Below are 19,150 nucleotides of genomic sequence, written 5' to 3'. Positions count from 1 at the left end.
ATATTTTTAATGATTATTTTCTGTTTAAAAACATCCTGTAAAGATTCCAAGGGTTTCGTGTGGAGCCTCCACATAGGCTCAGCACAGTTGTGCCCTCTGTGTTTCTGTGGGGTCCAGCTACAGAGTTTTGTTGAAATCCTGTTACCAAATAGTTACAACATATAAACAGAAAAAGTGCTTTGAGAAAACAACACCAACAGAAGCTTGTTCCCATGCTCTTGTGGATCCCAACACTCCTGCTCTTTGCAGTTTGCAAGGATTATAAGATCCATTTTAACGCACTTAATACTTTGGTTATTGTGGCAATTAGAACAACAGTAGTTGCTGTCTTGATTTTCTTTTTGAGGCCCATTGATTCTTTATTTTGGCCTTCATTACATGCAGTAGAAGAGGTGTTTCTTCAGGGAACTAATTAGTCTAAAAAGCCTGGTTCAGCATAGTGCCTGAGCAGTTTGTCGAATGGGGCCTAAATGCAAGTGCCAATTGCAGTTGTTTTGTTTCAGAATATCCATAATTGTTCACCCTTAGTACTTCTCCACGTTGTGAACTGTTGTTTGTTCCCATCTGTTCACCCAGCCTTTCACCGTGGCCTGGGTTGTCCAGAGGCTGCAGCACCTCCATTTCCTCAGCCTGGTTTGTGTTAAGGTCATGAATTTGAGCACGGCACCATTGCCAGTCAAAACAGTGAACAGAATTCAAAGGAAGGTGCCTGGATTTCTCTTTATTTTTCTCTTTTTCTTTTGCACTTCAATGTGACCAGCCTACTAATATTTAGATAAGGCTGGGAGCAGAGTAAGTGAAAAACCCAGCTGATAGCAGTTCCCACCATGCTGTGAATAAAAACTAAACTGTTGATATAGATCTTCTCTGTTCAGGGGTGGTCCAGGTAAATTGTACGGAACAATTCTGCTTTCTCAGAGGCTTTGCAATTTATCTATTTGCTTTAATCAGTGTTAATGTCAAATGTGCTTTGATTGTGCTAAAAGCTTTTCAGCAAAACAAACTGAAAGTCCGAAGTTGTAGAGAAAGCCACAATCTCCCTGTAATGCAAGTTGTAACATTTTTCTTTTGAATTTTATTTATGCTGTTTAATAAAACAGGCAGTGCTGTAGAACACACGTGCCATGAATCCAGCTGTGGTGACAGTATCATGGCTATGAAATGCATGGCACATCGATTTGACATATTGATGTGATTTATGTTTTCAATTTGTTTAAACGGCTCTAATGGCTGCAGCTTTGACACATGTACGCTCAGATTTCTAGTTGTGTTCAAGCTCACATTAAAAACAGAACTGAGTCGTGGCTTAAGACATAGATTTTTATCTCTTCTGTGTTCCTGTGCCTGTGTTCCACACTCCCAAATGTGCGTTTTTGTGGCATCGACTTCGCTTCTTTTCGGAGAATTGTAGAAACAGTTCATTATCATTGGGAAGCTGATTCTTGGAAGAGTTGCTAAACCTAAATACTTTTGATTTTTAAAGGAAATCAATAAGAAGCTTGAAAGATTACCTGTTATGGTATTAATGGTGTGTAAAAGCCCAGTGAGATATTCAGTAACCATAAACATGAACAGTGTCATTACTTTGTAGAGGTTATTTTAAGTAGCATATCATGCGTAATGGGAGAGGGTTTGAGGCTGCTTTGTATAAAGGTTACCACTGTACATTATTTATATACACAAAGAAGTGATGCGTGTCTGTATCTGTATTAATTATTGAAGTATTTCTTGAGAACCCACAAACTCTGAATTTTTCATAAAATCTAGGCTGTGCAGTGCATTTGGGAACTGACCTGATGGCACAGACCCTAAACCAGTGATCTTTGTGGGTAGGTATTATTGCTAAGATAGTTTTTACCAGCCCTACCCTTGGCAATTCTATTCTGAGTACTCTCAGTTTTATTAACTTATGGATGCAGAATTCTTCACTTTCTGGTTTATAATAGGTCATCTCATTAGTGAAAAATGCAGCCTTAGGATAGATGAGCTCCCTGATATCTCAAATACTGAGATAAAGTGTGTGCTTGTTTGACCTCCATGGATCTAGTTCCACCTTGGCAAAATAAGGTGCTGGTTTCTGAAGCATTCTGTGGCCTTTTGCATGAAGGAAGGTGATAGGGACAGCAGGAGTGATGTCTGCAGAGGCAGCCCCTGTTCCTCTAGGTGGGACCATGCAAGCAGTGACTAATGTTCATCAGTTATTTGCCTTGCACACGTGTGGGTGTGAAGGGGCAGAAGCCCTCCACTTGCAGAGTGCTGAAATGAGTCACCCCTTCTTCAAAGGGCCTGGGCTGGAGCTCCCTGGAGCCCCCAGTGCTGCTCCGGCTCGGAGGGGATGGATGCTGCCCTTCCTGCTCCGAGGGAATTGCTCTGTACTGTGTGCTTAAAGATCATCTGAGTGTACTTAATTGTCTCTCAGCTGCAGCATGGCAGCCCACAGAGCTGCTGAAAAGAGAGAAGTTGTTGGCATTATGGATGGTATTTATTTAGAGCTGCTCATTGTGCTTGGCAGAGGCTGCCTGGGGGGGGCCTGTGACGAGTGCAAAACTACCTATGCAGATGGATTTAATTCCTGGGAATGTGTACAGCTGTATAAAATACATGGTGAGTCTTGAATTCTTTTGACAAATGTGGTACCAAACACACCCAAGCTTGTTTGAAAGTGTTGGTTAATTATTTTCATGTATTATTACTCCCAAAAGGCACAATGTAAATGCACGTGTACACATATAGAAGTGTTCCTAGGAAAGCATGTCTAAAGAGCTCTAGATGAGTGATTTTACGCTCTCAAAACAATAATGTCCCAGGCTAATTCTACAGGCTTTTTATTGCTTTGCTGTTTAGGTCCATTTTTGAAGACAGTAGGTGAGACCATCACTGCGGTGTAGAGAAATGACATTTATCTTCCCTGTGCAGCATGACCTTATCGTTCCTAAGTGGCATTTCCTTTCAGGATAATGAGCATCTTTTTATTTAGGCCAGGCGAGATCCACAGTCATTGTGCCCCATTCCTCCAGCCCATTGACACTGTACACATTACTGCAAGTATTGTGGATATTATCTTCTGTTACATTCCACTTGCTCTTTGGATTACACTTTTTCTTCTGACCAGCAAAGGGGACTGAGAAAAGGAAAGGTCACACTCAAGTCTTCATGAATATCTGGAGGCTGCTGCATGGCACAAATACAGCCACTCCTACAGCAAATGTACATTTCTGTACCCTTCCTCTGTGGCTTCTTGCACAGAGTGTGAATCACTATTTTGGCATGTATCAACCTTGGACAAGCAAGCTGGTGTTGCCCTGGGGTCAGGCGCTTTTAGGCACAGGTAAATGTGTGTAGATGTTTATCTGCTTGGTTAAGAAGAAAGAAAATTGAAGCATGAAAAGAAGCTTAAAAAAACAAGTGTTGGCAATTCTTATTTGTAAGTATTTTCGTGAGGGAGCTCTCTGTCATGCTCCATGGAGCCACCAGGAGCCTCTGGAAGAGAGCTCCCAGCCCTGAGCATCCCACTGTGCCATGGAGGAGTGGTTCAATACAGCCTGTAGCTGTGTGGCAGGAGCAAATAACTGAGATTATTTTGGCACATGTTTTGACTCCCTTCCCCTGCCCAATGGAGATCTCTCATGTTTCTATAGCACAGTTTTGCTCAACAGGCATTCAGGAGCGAGGAAACTCAAAGGTTTCTAATGGCACCATCAGGCACTTTCACCTCTTGCCTTGTGAGGCTGAATTTGCTGGAACAAGAAGCAATTGTGAGTTGCTGGATTGGTTTCCTGAAATAAGTTGCTGTTTGGTCCACTAAGAGAAGATAAACACCCACGTCTCAGAAATATCCTGTCTGGCATCGTTGGCAGTCTCAGCAGAAGGGCCAAGGGAAACAAATGGACCACGGCTAAGATGAAATTGCAGTGCTCCCTCTGGAGTTAATCCTTTCAGCCCAAAACCGAGCAGCACTGATGGAGCAACATATGGAAATGGTCCCTTCTGTTCCAGTTAATTTTGAGAAAGCAGTAAATCTGTGCAGAGCTGACATGGGATCAGCCTCCATCCCCACAGAGGAGAAGGCTCTGAGGAGGTCCTGGGCTGCTCACTGGCAAGATCTGCCATGGAGTTGCAAGGAAATACTTTGCAGGAGTAGAGAAGATCTTTAAAGCTAGTCAGACTCCTTGGGAAGGGAAACCAGAAGGTTTTCTGCTCCTTGGATTCTGTGAGAGCCTCCTTCAGGCTTGAAAGAAGGAGCACAAGATTAAGAGGAGTAATTAAAAAGGATGCCAGAAAGCTGGAGACTGGGGATGTTGTGGGCAGTCAGACTAGCTGTGGGAGAGAGGAGGAGAGTGAGCAGACAGTTGGAACAAGAGCTGTGAAATAAGCTCCAGCTATTCTTAGAAGCAATTATTCAATATTTAAAAAGTAGTTTATTAGAAATTTCCCTGCAAATGCTTTCCAGAAACTGGATCCTGTCTGGATGTGATTCAGATTCCTCCAGCTCTGCTGCTCATTGACAGGAGTATTTTCACTTTTGTTATGATGTGGATGGCTGCTTAACTTTGTTTTGAGTCCACTCCTGGTTTGGATGGCTCTTGACACAAGAGGGCTGCAGAAACACTTCCAGTGCTTTTCTTTAATGGCTGCACTTCATATGTTGAATCTGATATGTAAGAAAGACTAGAGATTTCTAGTTAGTTAGTTTCTAGTTAGTTAGTTTCTAGTAACTAATTTTAGTTACTACAAAAGTCCAAAGTGGCCCACAGAAGCTTGACTTTGCAGTTATTGATAACATAAAAGCCTTCTCCAAGTTGTGGCTGTGAGGGGACCTTCAGGGCATCCCCAGCTCCAAGTCTGTGTGCCTGTTCCCATCCCTGATCATGCACTCCTCCGGAAAACCAGAGGCAGAAAGGTATTTGCACATTCCCTACATTGGTATGTCTTTGTCTCCTTATCCCTCCTTCCCACACCCTTTCTCGGTTTCTTTATATTTTTACCATATTTCTTCTACCTTGTCAGCCACCTCCTTCCCAACAGACCATTAAGCAATAACAAGAGAAAACAAAAAAACCCCCTTGCTGTTCCCTTCAAGTGCTTGCCTTGCATTTGCTGCCTATTTATAGCTGATTCATTTAAACCACAGTGGCAGTCAATCAGAAATGTGGTGAATCCTTCTTTCAAGAGCATGCCAAGAAAGGATCTTTTTAGTTTGCTTGCTTTTTTTACGATTTTTGCTGGAGCCTCTACAGTGTGCCTAAATTCCATTGGGATTTATTTATTTTGAATAAATTCTCAAATAAAAGTAGAAGAGTTTTGTTCCTCTTGTAAGAAGTTACAGGAGCATGACCATGGTGTGCAGAGATGTTTGATTTTCTTTGAGGGTATTTTACACTGTTTTTTTTCTTCCAGTTGGAATCTTGGAGGATTTTTTTTTTTTTTTTCAGTGTGAGGAATGTCTTTGGATAGAGAGGTTGTTAACCTCTGGGTTTTTCTCCCTCCAGTCTTTTTCCCTTAAACTTCAGGCAAATTCTGTCTCTAATCTGTTTGTAGTGCAAACCTGATGGGGTAAAATATAGTAATTGTAAATTATGACTGCCCATGTGGCCTTGCAAAGGACACATGGTCTTTAAACTCCAGTTTCTCCTTTTATTGAGCAGCTTGGTGCTAATCTGCTTCAGCCCTTCGTGGAGTTTATCCTGGCATATCCCAAACAACGAGGCAGGAGCTGTGGGTGAGACACTTGTGCACCACAGGTGAGAGGTTGCACAAGGCCCACATTAATAAACCCAGCTGGACTTCTGCTGGCTCCCTGGGACATTCTGAGGTGTGGAGCTCTGCCAGGGTTTCTGAAGTGTCTGCAGGAAGGCTGGGAGCCACTGATACATGCAATACCTGGAAATGGGAGTGCTTCGCTTCTCCTTCATGGGGGAGAGCTCTTTGGTGTGGGGAGGTCTGTGCTGGGAAAAGATGCTTGGCAATTTAACTTTTAATATTGGAAATCACTTGGAAAGACTAAGGTTGTTTTTGCTTTCCCAGACCAGGTTTAGAGAGTAAATACTGCTTGAAACTGGTCTCTGCATTTGCCAGAGCCTCTGTAAAATGGTTTCAGCAGCAGGAGCTGTTCTAGTTTGGGGTTTCCCCCCCTTTTTTTGTTCTCCCCTTACTGCCCTTTGATTTTATGCGATGATACCCTGGCAGGACAAGCAGGATGAGGCAGCTTTATCTGGAGAGCTGATTCAGAAAACTGGTATAAATGTCTAAGAGAAATTCCTGCTTGGCCTCAAGCATGAGTATACCTTCTGTGTCAGAGTCTCTGCTCACCTTGCCTTGCTCACAGTGCTGTGCAGACGGTACAGGAAAATGAAGGTACAGACTGAAGGAGGACAATTATCCTGTTTGTTTTTCCATCTCACCACCCACAATAGGATTTGATTTTATGCTCTGGACCCTCCTAGGTCAGTTGTGTTTAGAGCAGCCAGCACAGATCAGCTGTGCTAAGCACACTGACATTTGGAAATCCCTGTCTGGAAGGGGAATTGAGCAATGAGCTTCTGCTAATTATAATAGCTATGTTTAAAATGGGATGTTTGCTTTATTCAGCAAAATCCAACTAGGCACCCAGACTAGAGGCTGGAAATGCTCTGGCAGCAGAGGAGACAGGTCCTCAGCACACATTCCCAGGGCGGAAGCGAGGGCAAGGCAAGCATTGCTTTGGCAGAGCAAACCTTGCCCAATCCTGTCCTGGGGGTGGATGTTGTTACCTAGCAACTTCCAACAGCCTTTGAAGTTTGTTGGAGACCCTCCGAGGCTTAGGCACTCTACCCCCTGTTCTGCTGGATGCCAAAACCACACTGGCTGTAATTTCCCAAGCCAAGGATAGTGCTGGCTGAAACTCCTCCTTGACCTTTGTTTGAGCTGGGGCGACCTATGCAGTAGTGCTGAGAACCAGAACAGAAACCAAACTTGATTCAAGCTAGCAAAGAAAGTTTGATTTAAATACAGATCTTCACTTCCCAACGTTGTTTTCTGGCTGGCTCACAGCAGTTGCCCAAGGAAGTGTGCCCACATGTCTGAGGGCTCCTGTTGGGAGTGTTTGTGGGGATAACAGTGAGATATCTAAGGACAGAGCTCACAGCACCATTAAAGACACTTTTCTGAACTATCACCAGCTGCCAGCAGCCTTGGGCAGCTTAAAGGAAGGCACTGGCCCACTCAGGGGTGTAAGGTCAGTGGGAGTTGTTCAGTAGCCTTGTTTTAGCAGCTAAAAGATTATCAAAAATGACTGTGATATTAGGGGAGTTGAATAAGAAAACCATAGCTGTGCTGCTGTTTAACTTCTGGTATTCTTTGTTTCATCCAGCTACAGATCATCTTTTTGGGGTCTAATCAATACCCCAAACCCTCTTCCTCACTGTTTCACTTGGGGCAGAGGCTTTCCATCCACACTGCTTTTGTCTGAATTTTTATTCATATTCTAACTCCACTGTACGGCTTTTTTTAACTCTCCTAAGTCCTAGTGTTCCTCTCCAAAGACACTGGCCATCCACTCCTGTCTTCAGAAGCACTGACACCCTAAGGCTATGGGCTGTACAGCCCTCTCCTTTCTGAGCTCACAGGAATATTTTCCAGGTATTCAACTGTCAGCTCAGTGGAAAGAAAATGTTGCTTTATGGTTGCTAGACTGACAATAACTCTTTATCCCTTTAAATTAAAAGTGACACACTCACATAAATCATTATAACAGTGCTGTGTGCAAGCACGGTGCCTGGGTCCAGAGGAGTTATGAGATGACAGAGAATTGGGGTGAATACCCTTATTCTTGACTTTGAGAAGTGCAGTGACAATGAATCACTCTTGGTGATGAGATGCAGCAGTGCTGACTCATGGGGCTGAAATTAGAAGGGTTTTTTTAGGTAGAGATGTAATTCCACCATTTTTTTTATGATGAACGGATAAGAGTGAACATTTTTGATGGCTAATTTACAGATTTCATGAACTAAATGCTGTTTCTTTCCCTCTAGCTATCAAACCTAGTTGGAGGCAACTGCTGGGGAGAACTTAGATCCAGGGAGGTTGTACTGGCAAAAATGCACAGGAAGGAGTGAACAGTTTGGTAGATGCTGGGTGCCACATTGCCACCACTTCTAGTTTTTGAGATTTCCTTTTTCTGGGTTTGGTGAGTACTAATGTTTGCTTTCATCAAGAGAAAGCTTTGGAGCCTGAAGTCATTCTGCTGATCATTAAAGGACGGGGGGGGGAAAAAAAAAGTAGTAAATAAATGAGCTGGGCTTAAAATTTTGTCAGAAAATTAAGCAAATACACAAGTATTTGTTCCCCCCTCCTTCAACCAGCTTCATTATTACATATAATGGCAAGGGATTCCATTCCCATTAGATGCTGTGTCTTCTGTTTGTCTCTAGCTCTGCTTCCCAGCTCCAGCAGAGTTAATACAACCTGAGGAAAACCTTATGCTCACCAGATCCCAGAATTGCTTACAGTACCTGTTTTCAGATCTCCTAAATAGTAAGGGATTACCAGGTTCCCTAATTTGCTACATCTGATTCAGGATTGGGTGCTGGTATCCCTTCATTTCACCTTTAGACATTTGACCACAGCACAGTGAAATTAATTCTCCTTAATGTCCTCCAGATACTGTGTATTTCTTTATCTATTTGCTATTTCCCTGTGGAGTGGGCTGGTACTCTCCTAATGTTTTTCACTTGCACTAATATATTAATAATCTTTTTTACTCCTGGCAAGAGATTAGTGGCTGACCCTCAATACACAGATTTTATGCCAGGTTATCATTCTGCTGTTGAGTTAAAACTCTTCCTGGGGAGCAGCAAAAGAGAAAGGACTTCCTGCTCCATCTTCACCCTCATCGGCTTCTCTGAGGCCACAAAGAGAATTTTAGTGGCAGAGGCTTCTCTGATGGCTGTTCCAGTGATGGGGAAGAGTTCCTTTGGAGAGTCCATCAGCACCCTGCAGTCACTTGTGTGTGTCCTGGAGACGCTGCACTGGCTGACTGCGTCATGCTGGAAGCAATTGGCTTGGCAGAGTTTCATCAGTCAGGCTGCCCTTTGCTGTTGAGGAAGCAGCTGCAAACTCACATTTTTTGTTTGGCACTGTATCCTCTCCCCAGGGGACTGCAGCACCATTTGATTAGGATGGAGGGAAGGAGACCTATTACACAAGTTTATTGTTCCCAGCAGAGCTGTGCTAATCTTTTGGTCTCTGTGCTCCTTCTTAGCAAGGTGCTGAATAAAAACATCAAGGGAAATGGGGAGAGAGGAGTCTCTGGGGTGTTGCCCCTCACCTCAACCTCAGCTGTAGCTCAGAGACTGAAACAACAAATGATTGTTCTCGTTTTGAGATGTTTTTGCAAAACTAAGCTGGTTTTATTACCTGAGCCCACTATTTTCTTGCCTACCTGCCTCATTTTTAAATGTTTCAGCCTGGCATGGGGCTGTCCAACCTCCAGGTACTCATCCTTTCCTGAATCCAATGCTCTGCATTTTTCCATCTCCCAGTTTGCTTCCCTTCCTTTCCTGGCAGCATCTGCCTGGGAGAACAGTGATGATGGAATAGATTTAGAGAAGTTTCAGGGTCTTTCTCCAAGTTTTACATTTTATTGCAGCTGTGAAGGTCACCTTTGCTTTTTGGATGCTTTGAGGATCAGGGAGACAGGGTTGCTGCCACCTCTGAATACGTTGGTGCTGGACTTTATGGTGCTTAATCCTTTTAGTGCCCGAGTGCTGTGGCCCATCAGGTGTGGTTTGTGTCAACAGTGGCACCTTGTGCTCAGAGATTATCCTTGTTCAGAGGTTTTGGAAGGGTTTTACAGAGTCAGTATTATCTTTAGGTTAGACAGGGAGAGGAAAGAAAGGAGTTCCAGAGTTTAGTGCTTCGCCCCAGGCCTCTCAGCAGTGGTTAGGCAGAGTGGGAACAAAAGCCAGGTTTTTGCTGCAGGACTGTGCAGATTACTTTAAGCTAGGTCAAGTGGTTTGCAGGAATAAGGACGTGGACAATTTCTGCTTGGAATCCTGTCTTCCTCATCTCATATCAGTTGTTCTACAGTCACTTCGTTAACACCCTTTTCTCATAGTCTAACCAGGGAGAGCTTGGGGTTATTTCATTATAATAAGCTTACTGTCGAGAATTCTTGACATTAGGAAGTGACTGCATCTCTTAAAGAGAAGGAGAGAGATTGGTCTGTCCTTGAGACTTAAGAGCAAGAGAAAGGTGTGGTTATTATCCCTTTGTCCAGTAAATCTTGAAAGTGTTGACAGGAGCCCATATCTTTGCTAGGGGAGATATTTTCCCTGCATTTTCAGTAATTATAGCGACGACTTTGGCGATTTTTTTCAATTTGCAGGATCATTTTTTTTGTTTAGCACCCAAGAGCTTTGCTTTATTCCTCCCTGATTTTGGTAACCAGCTGCTTTTTGTCTCTCACTGGGGGGCGGCATTTCCCTGCACAAATCCAGTACAAAACTGGTTTTCAGAGAAGGAGCAGCTCTTGTTTTTTTCATGGAAAGCACTCTCACTGCTCTGGACAAAGCAGTGGCCTTCAGTCCCTGGGTGTTGTGGTTTGCTGTGATGCCCAGGAGCACGAGTCCCTGGAGATGTGGGACATCTGGCTTACAGGCATTCTCGTTTCCCGTGTTTCCTGTCCTTGTTTGGGGTGAAATTAGGGACTAAATTACATGGAGAACTACATAAACTGTGGCCTGAGACACATGCTTTTCATTGAGCCGCAAGCCTATGCTCATAAATTATGTCAGTAAGTAATGGTCTCTGCTTCGCCTGTTGCAGCTTTTCTGCAAGTCAGAGTGAGTGTGGTTTCACTGAATTTAAATTTCTGAAACACGTTCAAATGTTGTTGAGGAATTTTCCTCTTCACTTTTGCATCAGGCTGAGCCCCCTGCCACCTCCAATCCAACTCCTGTGTGATAACATGGTGTTCTGGATGCTTTTGAGACAGCAGCAGAGTTTATTTGTAGCTGTTCTTTCCCACTTTATAGAGGATGTGCATTTGATTTTATAACCAGGAGAACTTTCTTGAGAGCAGCAAAAAGGAGCCTGAAAAGCGGCAAGGAAATTATTTAGCAATGGCTGGTACTAAAATGTCTTTCTGATTGTGATCTCAACTGATGCAATTTTGTGAAAGATTGGCAATTTCAACTACAAAGCATCAAAATATGTTAAATTAGAAATGACCAGTTAGTTCAGAGTAATTCTGTAGTGCAGTTCAGAGGTGCAGAAACAATCCTGTACAGCTGCCCCTGAGCAATAATGGTGTGCAATGGGTTGAAGGCCACAAGTGTTGGCTAGCATGGGATAAATGGATATCTAACTTTAAAGTGAACAAGGAAATGCATGCATGAACTGTTGAAAGCTGAATCCCACGGGTGAGATTTCAGATTGAACACTAATGAAAATTTAATTTCAGTTCTCACACTATTTTAATATGCAGGATGACAATATGCAAATAAAGTGAAGTCTGACTGCAAGTGGCTGATGAGTTACTTCTGCTCAGTCTCTGCCACCCCCAGAAGTAATCTGTCTGTGGCTTTTGTGAAATCAAAGTTTTCCTTCTGTTTTCTCCACAAGCCAGAGCCTCATTCTTTGCATGAGAGGTAATTAGTGACTGCAAAGTTCTCTTCAGATTGTTCTCATCCTATTCCTGTGCTGCTCCATGGAACTCATCAGAGTGGTGCTTATGTTTCTACGCTGGATTGAATTCTAATTGTTGCAGTCAGTGCTTTCCTTATCAGAACTGTCCTGGGAGTGCTGCCATGTTTTCAAGTTTCCTTCTGTATTTCAGCTGCAGCTTCAATGCACTTTATTTGCCTTGTGTTTCCTGAATCAGATAGAAAAAGGTGATATTGTCCTTTTTTTTTTTTTTTTCCCCCCTCCCTTCTTCCCCGGCCTATGGCACCAGACAAGCTGTGCTGGCTTGGACCCTGTAGAGATCACATCACACTTTAGCCACACACTAAGGCCATCCAACTTGAGCCAAGAGTCTCCATCTTCTGTCTTCTTTTGTGAGTGATCAGGGAAATAAATAACTGTGAAATTATCCAGGGAATGGGGGGCAGCCAGCACAAGGAAACTGAAGTGATTTGGCATGTTAGAACATACAAGATTCCCTATTTCTGTGATCAGTAGCTGATATATCCTTGTAAATTTAAATTGTGTGTTAACTCTCAAAGAGGAGAAGCAAGAATTTAACTTAGAAGTTAATTACTTTGGAATAGCTATTAATTAACGTTATACCTGAATTAGCCAATTATCACACTTGACTTGGATTTGCATACAACTGTTGCATATAAAATACTTCTAAGGGTATCTTGGGCTTCAGTGAGCTGTAAAAATGCCATTTTTTGCAGCTGTGTTCCAGCTCTGCCAGGCAAAACCTCTTTGTCCTGTCCTCTCCTCCCCTGCAGGGGTGCTGCCCTCCCAACAAGTGGCCTTCCTTCTGGGGACTCTCACTTGGGATTAATAGCTGTGAAAGCACAACCTCAGAATAGGCAGCTGTGTATGCTCTCAGGTATTTCACCCTGATGAGAAAGAATAAAAATGGCACTTCTTAATTTGAGGTAGTGAATGTGCTGCTTGTTTCTCTCCCTTGTAGAGTACTGACATTGTATTAACGTGACTGTTACGATAACCATGTTTTTTGATGAAAGCATAAGACTAAAATGATGTTTCCAAATGAAGGTTGTTTTGATTTATTCCCTGTATACAGCACGCCTAATTTTGCTTCCCAAACTCTTTGAAGCAAGCTTTTATTTTATGGTGCTGGCTGTTGCCACTGCTGTGCTGTACCTGTGAGCTATTTAATGTGCCACATCGAGGAGTAAATTAATGCAGGTCCACAAAGAGAGCGCTTCAATTTGCTAATTGCTCGTAGAGCAGAGGGTATTGTTGTATAGAGAAAGACTGTTCATTAGAGACTGAGTAGTTGATTTTTCCCTACAGATAGGGCTCACATTTGAGCTGCTTGCCCATCGTTCAGGGCAGTCAGCTCACCATCAGCCCCCAGAGGGGAGTGGGGTGCTCTGGATGTAGTGGGTTTAACAGCTGCATTGTTGCCACCAGGTTGCTTCAGTTTCATTCATTAAACCCTCTCTGACCAGCCTCCTCCAGTGCTGTCAGTGGAGGCTGACTTTTGGAAGGTCCAGAAGACAAATTATTGATGCAGGGAAGCAAGTTAAACAATTCAGAAATGTCTCCGTGGAGCTGAATCGGTTCCTCTCCTTGGAAACCGCTCCTGCTCCTCTTTCAGCCCGAGCTGCAGCTTCCCAGTGAGGCTGGAGCACAGGTTCTCCTCTTCCTGCTGCTCTCTTTTGAGGATCACAGTCCACTGACAGTAGATTAGACTGTGTTTTCATGTAAGATGAGTATTTTGAATTGACAAACCCTTTTTTTGAAAGCTGAAAGAAATTGAGTACTTGAGAGGATTTTTTCCCCTGCTTTGCTACTCGATTTTCCTTTACCTGGTTGTGTTGCCTTCGTTGGGTAAATTGCACTGTTTGTATATCTGATTCATAATATCTGTTTGCATATCAGGTTTCTTAGTGCTTGAGCTCAGTGGTCTGTGGGAATTTAACACGTGTCTTAAGTAAAGAGAATTTCCTTGGAGCTTTAAGTTAACTTTTATGTGTAGCCTGAAAATTCAACACGGAAGTTTATCCTACTGAGAGATTCCTGAGAGATACCAAGGTGGATGTGATCAATCAAAAAGCCCCTAAAACAGAGCCGAGCTACAGAGAGAATCATGGAAGGGTTTGGGTTGGAATGGACCTTAAAAATCATCTTTCTGTGGACAAGGACACCTTCTTAGACCAGGCTGCTCAGAGAGCCATCCAACCTGGCCTTGGACACTTCCAGGGATCCAGGGGCAGCCACGGCTTCCCTGGGCAACCTGTGCCAGGGCCTCAGCACCCTCACAGGGAAGATTGGTTTTTTAATGTCTAGTCTAAGCCTACTCTTCTCCTGCTTGAAGCCATTCCCCCTTGTCCTGTCACTACCTACGTGGCTCTTCCCAGAGCAGAACTCTGAGATGGGACTGGCAAACTGCTCCAGCATCTGCTGGACCCCTGTGCCTTCCCACCACTCCTGAATGTCCCAGGTCCACCCCTCATGTTTTCCTTGTCTGGACGTGGCCAAAGATGGCTCAACCCAGAAACCCGACAGCTCATTCCTGAGAAGATACATTCCAAGAAACAACACAACACTGTTTTTTCCAAGTCTTTTCTGGCAAATGCCTGGGGAATGGGAGCAGGGGCTGAGCAGGCTGTCAGGCACCAGTCTATGGCCCTCTGCAGCTCCTTCCTTCCAGGCTGTGGGGGCTGGCAGCTCCTCCCCAGCACTCTGATTAAGCGAGATGTGGGGATAAGTTCAGAGCCTAATTTCTCCTCCATAATTAAAAATGTGTGCATCTGTCATGCTGCTGGTGATTAGTTTGTATTTTCTTGTGGCCTAGAAGGAATATGGCAGTGAATCACTTCGCAAGCAGCTGTCCTCTAACAGCTGAGGGAGGTTCAATATTTGATTTAAGCTAATAAAAAGTCTGGGATAGGGCTGATGTTTACAAACTGGACGTGATAAAGCATCCAGATCAGCTGGATCACAGCCTGCCAAGTGCAGACACTGGGGACCCTGCTGAAAGTTTGGGCTTTGTCTTGTGCTTCCCCACCTGTGTGAGTAGGTGGGCACGGACAGGGCATGGGAGGGTCCCCACTGCGGGCTGCGAGTGCATCCCGCAGCATCAGCAGCGCTGGGGAAGCCTCCTTGTTTCCAGCTTTGTCACTCTAACAGCTCTCAGTGCATTAAGTATGTCCCTTTTGCTCTTCTGTGAGAGTTGTAGTCAAACCATATGTATAAAAATCTTTTAATCTTCGTAAATCATTTCTTCCAGCAGTCTAGTAAGTTTAGTAGCTGCTCTCTGAATTCCCAGTCGTTACTGACTCTTTCCCGTTGAGATGAGCTGCCTAGAAATAAATGCAATGAAGAAAACCTACTTTGTGATTTAGTTTTTATCTGATTGCTTCTTCAAATCATATTGATCTGCTATTGTTATGCTGCTGGCTTGGACTTGCTGTCCAGGTTTCTCTCTGTGTCTCTGTTGGCACAGCACCTTGAAATGGTTATTTTCCCCAAGCCATATTATATATAAGATAAATTATGGCATATTTCCTGCTTGTATTTTCAATTCCTCCCATCCCTTTGTATTATTTCTCTCTTGCCTAAAAGGTTTTTCCAGCTTTCTCCTGAAGTAAAATGTGTTGGAGTCTTTGCTATCCTTTTCTTCTGACGGTTATGGAGGTATTATACTTTAAAATGCTCTTCTACCCATCTAGTTAAACAGGCTCCTAGGGTACTGTTGCCTTGGTGTTATAAATAAAAATATTTACACTGTGAGGGTGACCAAAGCCTGGCAGACTGTGGTGGGCTGATCCAGGCTGGGTGCTAGGTGCGCACCAAAACCACAGGGGATTGAGCCTTGAGGGGATTCACACTCTTCCAATGTGGATTACTCTGTGATTCCAAAGGAGTCTGTGTGAACAGAGACTTGACCCTCAAATTCAGCTACTGTAAGAAAATACATGATTTTTAATGTAATTTTTAATTAAGTAATTCTTACATCTGGTTTAGAATAGGCTAGTGGTTTCCATCTAAAGGCCATCTTCATGTGGATAAGGCTAATAAATATACAGAACAGTTGGGATAGTTTGTAATCAAAAATATTCAGTCAGTCTTGGGGAGTTTTACAAAGTTTATGCCAGCATCTCTCCTAAATGACCTCTCTGAGGCCCTGCTGTCTAATTCTTCCCCAGCCTGCTGCTGTCATTGTGCCTGCTTCGGTAGCAGTGGGGAAAAGTCTTTCCCAGGTGTCTGCAAATTTACAGTTCCCTGAGGTTTCCACATCAAACTTGGTGATCATTTCATTTTTTTCTCTTTGCTTGCTTGTCCAGGCACTCCAGTTTTGGTTGGGGCTGGCATCTCCTGTGGTGTTTAATGAGGGTGTTTCATTCTCCTGTGCCAGGTCCCAGGCTTGTATTAAAACCCTTTTCATCTTATTTCAGTGTCTGTTCCTCAAATAATGTCACATCATCCCAGGCCCTGCTCAGCAAGAAGCTGAAACTTTTTCAGTTTCTGCTGAGCTCTGGGGCCAGGGAAATTTTGAACTGTTTGGTTGTTTGTTTGCATAATGGAACTTCTGCTGTGCTGAACACTTAGGCTGTATTTGTTTGTTAGCTTGCATTTCAGTTCAGCCTCCAAAGCTGAATGTTTTGCCTTTCATCATAATAAACTGCTTGCTGTTTGTCTCTGGTTTGGATGTGGCACTCAAAAGACCCATATTTCATGTGGTGAGAAGCTGAGGGACTCTGGAGGGTTTTAATGAATATTTGCTCGAAATTACGCGAATCGGTTTGTAGGAAAGTTGTTTTTATTTCTTTTATTTGTTTACATTGTTTTAATTATCTTCTCTGTCATTAGTGACTATTTTTTGGGCTTTCTGCTAAGCAGAGAAAGGCTGATGGCAGCCTAGCAGAGTGTTGGAAAATCAAAGATGTGGGAAGTAATAGCGCTCATGTTATGTGTGGCTTCTATTAACCATCTCCTAAATACCAATTTTGTTTAAAATCCTTTTCCATAAACAAAACTCAGTGAAAGATCCTCTTCTGAGTCAAGTACCTGTTTCCCCCCAAATTATGCTGGGATAACAGAAGATATTTCTACTCTGATTTGAGATTCTTTACATTGCAAATTTTCCTTTAAAAAAAGTGAAAATGCTGCATTGGGATATTTTCTCACAGAAATCCAGGAGGTTTATGTTACAGAGCAGATTTTCTCAGTATTTTGCCCCACAGCATTTTAGAAGGCTTCTAAACACAACCCTGGACCCCAGAACTTCAGGAGAACATTTTCTATGGTGTTAACTTGAAGCACGCACTCCTTTCCAGAGCTATGGAGCTAAACCTCCTCTTCTTCTAAGTTAAGCTTGGCAAAAGTGGGTGGCTTTTAGACCACTCTTTCTGCAGCTTGCAAAGAAATGGGGTGGAGGCATGGTTCTGTCTGGCCTGTGAGACTGAAATTTGGGCTGGCTCATGTAGTGGCATTCTGTGCAATAAACCTGTTTTTTAATTGTGTGTGTTGAGTTCAGGCTCTTTGGGACAGGATTGTCTCATGGCATGGGATGCTGGCAGGACAGAACAAGAACAAACACAATTCCTTCTCAGTGCCATGAAAATCATGGTGCCCTGGGTGAATTTTTGGGGGGAGAGGGGAGGAGGGGATGACAATCTTATTAAACTTCTAAAATGACATCCTAGAATTAATTTCCTTTTTTTTTTTTTTTTTTTTTTCCCCTGTGTCTTGAAGGCTCAGCTGTCTCAGGCTCTGGAAGAAGTGGGAAACCACAAGCAAAGAGCAGAGATGGTAAGTGTTCAATTTCTGCCTTTTTTTTTTTTTCCCCCTAGTTGTTTTACAGAGCAGTAATATGCAAAGTTCATTTGAACAGTGGATCAGTTCCAAATATTCAGAAATGAACAGCAAATAAACATTGTAAAAGTTTGTGTTGCTGCTGCCACTCTTGGCACTCCCTGTCTCCATGCTCACCTGGAAAAAGTGTTGGATGAGATCTAGTGGTCTGTCTTCCTTTTTTTTTTGGCAATTCCTTTTCTCCTTAGCAATTCTAGATCAGAAGCAAGCATTTTATTTCATGCTGAATTAACTCCTTTCTTTGGGGGCCTTTGATTCAGTCTCAAGTGTTCAAAGGACAGGCAGATGAGATACAAGGGAATTACCACAAACTATTTTTTTATAATGTCTGTTAATTTTCTGCTGGGTTCGTCTGTTTTATTGGCACTTCCCTCAAGGACCAAAAATAATAAAGGACACAAAACCAGGTAGTTGGGAGGTTTATGTGCAGTTTCATGACTTGGATATGATTCTTTATACTCAGGAGTAAATGAGGTGTCAGTTTTAAGCCATCTCGTGAACTGATGTTCTTGCTAATGGATGAATTGTGGGATTCCTGCAACTTTTTCTAGTCACAAGGAAAACCTGAGCAGTATCCAAGATGCAGAGACTCATTCTGTAGATGTGATTAATTTTATTACTAATATAAAAATAGGCCTGCATCACTGGCTAGTAAGTAGGTGCTAAACAGACATCTGTTCTAAAATCCAAATCATAAACTACAGTGCCAACATGGGGCTTTTTAGACTTGTGCTGACCTCTAGTAGGGCACTGAAGGGCAGGATGAGGTGCCCCTGCTGTGCTGTTAATGGCTTGCCCTACGTCTGTTAGGATCTTTTTCTTAATTTGTGCCTCTTGCTGTTTCAACATCAGATTTTCCATCATGAGAGCATTAATTGATTCCGGTTCTGGGGTGGTCTCACGTTGTGGGCAAACATTTTCGTATGCCCAGCTGCTTTCTGTGCTAACACAGGCCACAACTGATACTTCCAAAGAAAACTGAATTAATCCTATTTGCCATCTGATCTCATTATGTGCTGCCTTGTAGCAGTTTCAAGTTCTATACAATTGGTTTTGCATTCTGCTCACTGGATGTATCAGAGGAAAAACTTGCTGTGATGTTTTAAAAGTTCTGATGTTCTGGGGTTTTTTTTAACATTTTAAAGTTTTTCATTTGGGCTCATTAAGCCTGGATTTTGAGTTGTTTGCGTTCAAAAATTTGTTCTATGAAGCAGGCTAGCAGAGGGCTGGAGAAACTGGAACTTCCAGTGTTAAAGCATTAGTTGGTGTTGTGCATCCTCCATCAGCAGAGGATAAAGCAGCAGTCAGTGTTCAGTGCCTATTCCCAAGGGTTTCTCAGTGGAAAACTCCTGGTCTTGTGATCTTCCAGTAACTCTTACATCAACCTCCCATGAACAGGCTGTTTTCTGTGGTGCTTTAGACCATGGATTGCAGATTGTGAGGTGTGGGCTTTATTCAGCAGCTTGAATTTGTTCAGTAAATACAGGAAACTTGATTCATACAGAGGAAAAGAGATTATTTTTTTTTTTTTCCCCCCTCTTGAGGGAAACCCTGATCATGTAACTCTTTCTTTTCACTGGTGTAGATGGTTCTTCTGCATCCCCAGTTGAAAGCTCCCTGGTAGGGAAAGCTGTTGTCACTTTGTGTC

The 19,150-nt window shown here is 43.1% G+C and overlaps 1 protein-coding gene across 3 annotated transcripts in view; it reads left to right on the top strand.

Annotated features, from left to right (window-relative positions):
* The window catches only part of MAD1L1 (mitotic arrest deficient 1 like 1), a 349,137-nt gene that overhangs the window by 150,679 nt on the left and 179,308 nt on the right, over positions 1-19,150 (top strand). For all 3 annotated transcript variants that reach the window (XM_010392404.2, XM_019281689.2, XM_019281688.2), the window contains one exon: positions 17,383-17,439. In XM_010392404.2, the coding sequence (XP_010390706.1) occupies positions 17,383-17,439 (57 nt within the window). The remainder of the gene's footprint in view (positions 1-17,382; positions 17,440-19,150) is intronic.

This window comes from Corvus cornix, chromosome 14 (assembly GCF_000738735.6).
Source record: "Corvus cornix cornix isolate S_Up_H32 chromosome 14, ASM73873v5, whole genome shotgun sequence".
In the NCBI taxonomy this organism is placed as follows: Eukaryota; Metazoa; Chordata; class Aves; order Passeriformes; family Corvidae; genus Corvus; species Corvus cornix.
The sequence above is the reverse complement of the archived record's forward strand: the minus strand, read 5'-3'. Positions and strand labels throughout refer to the sequence as shown.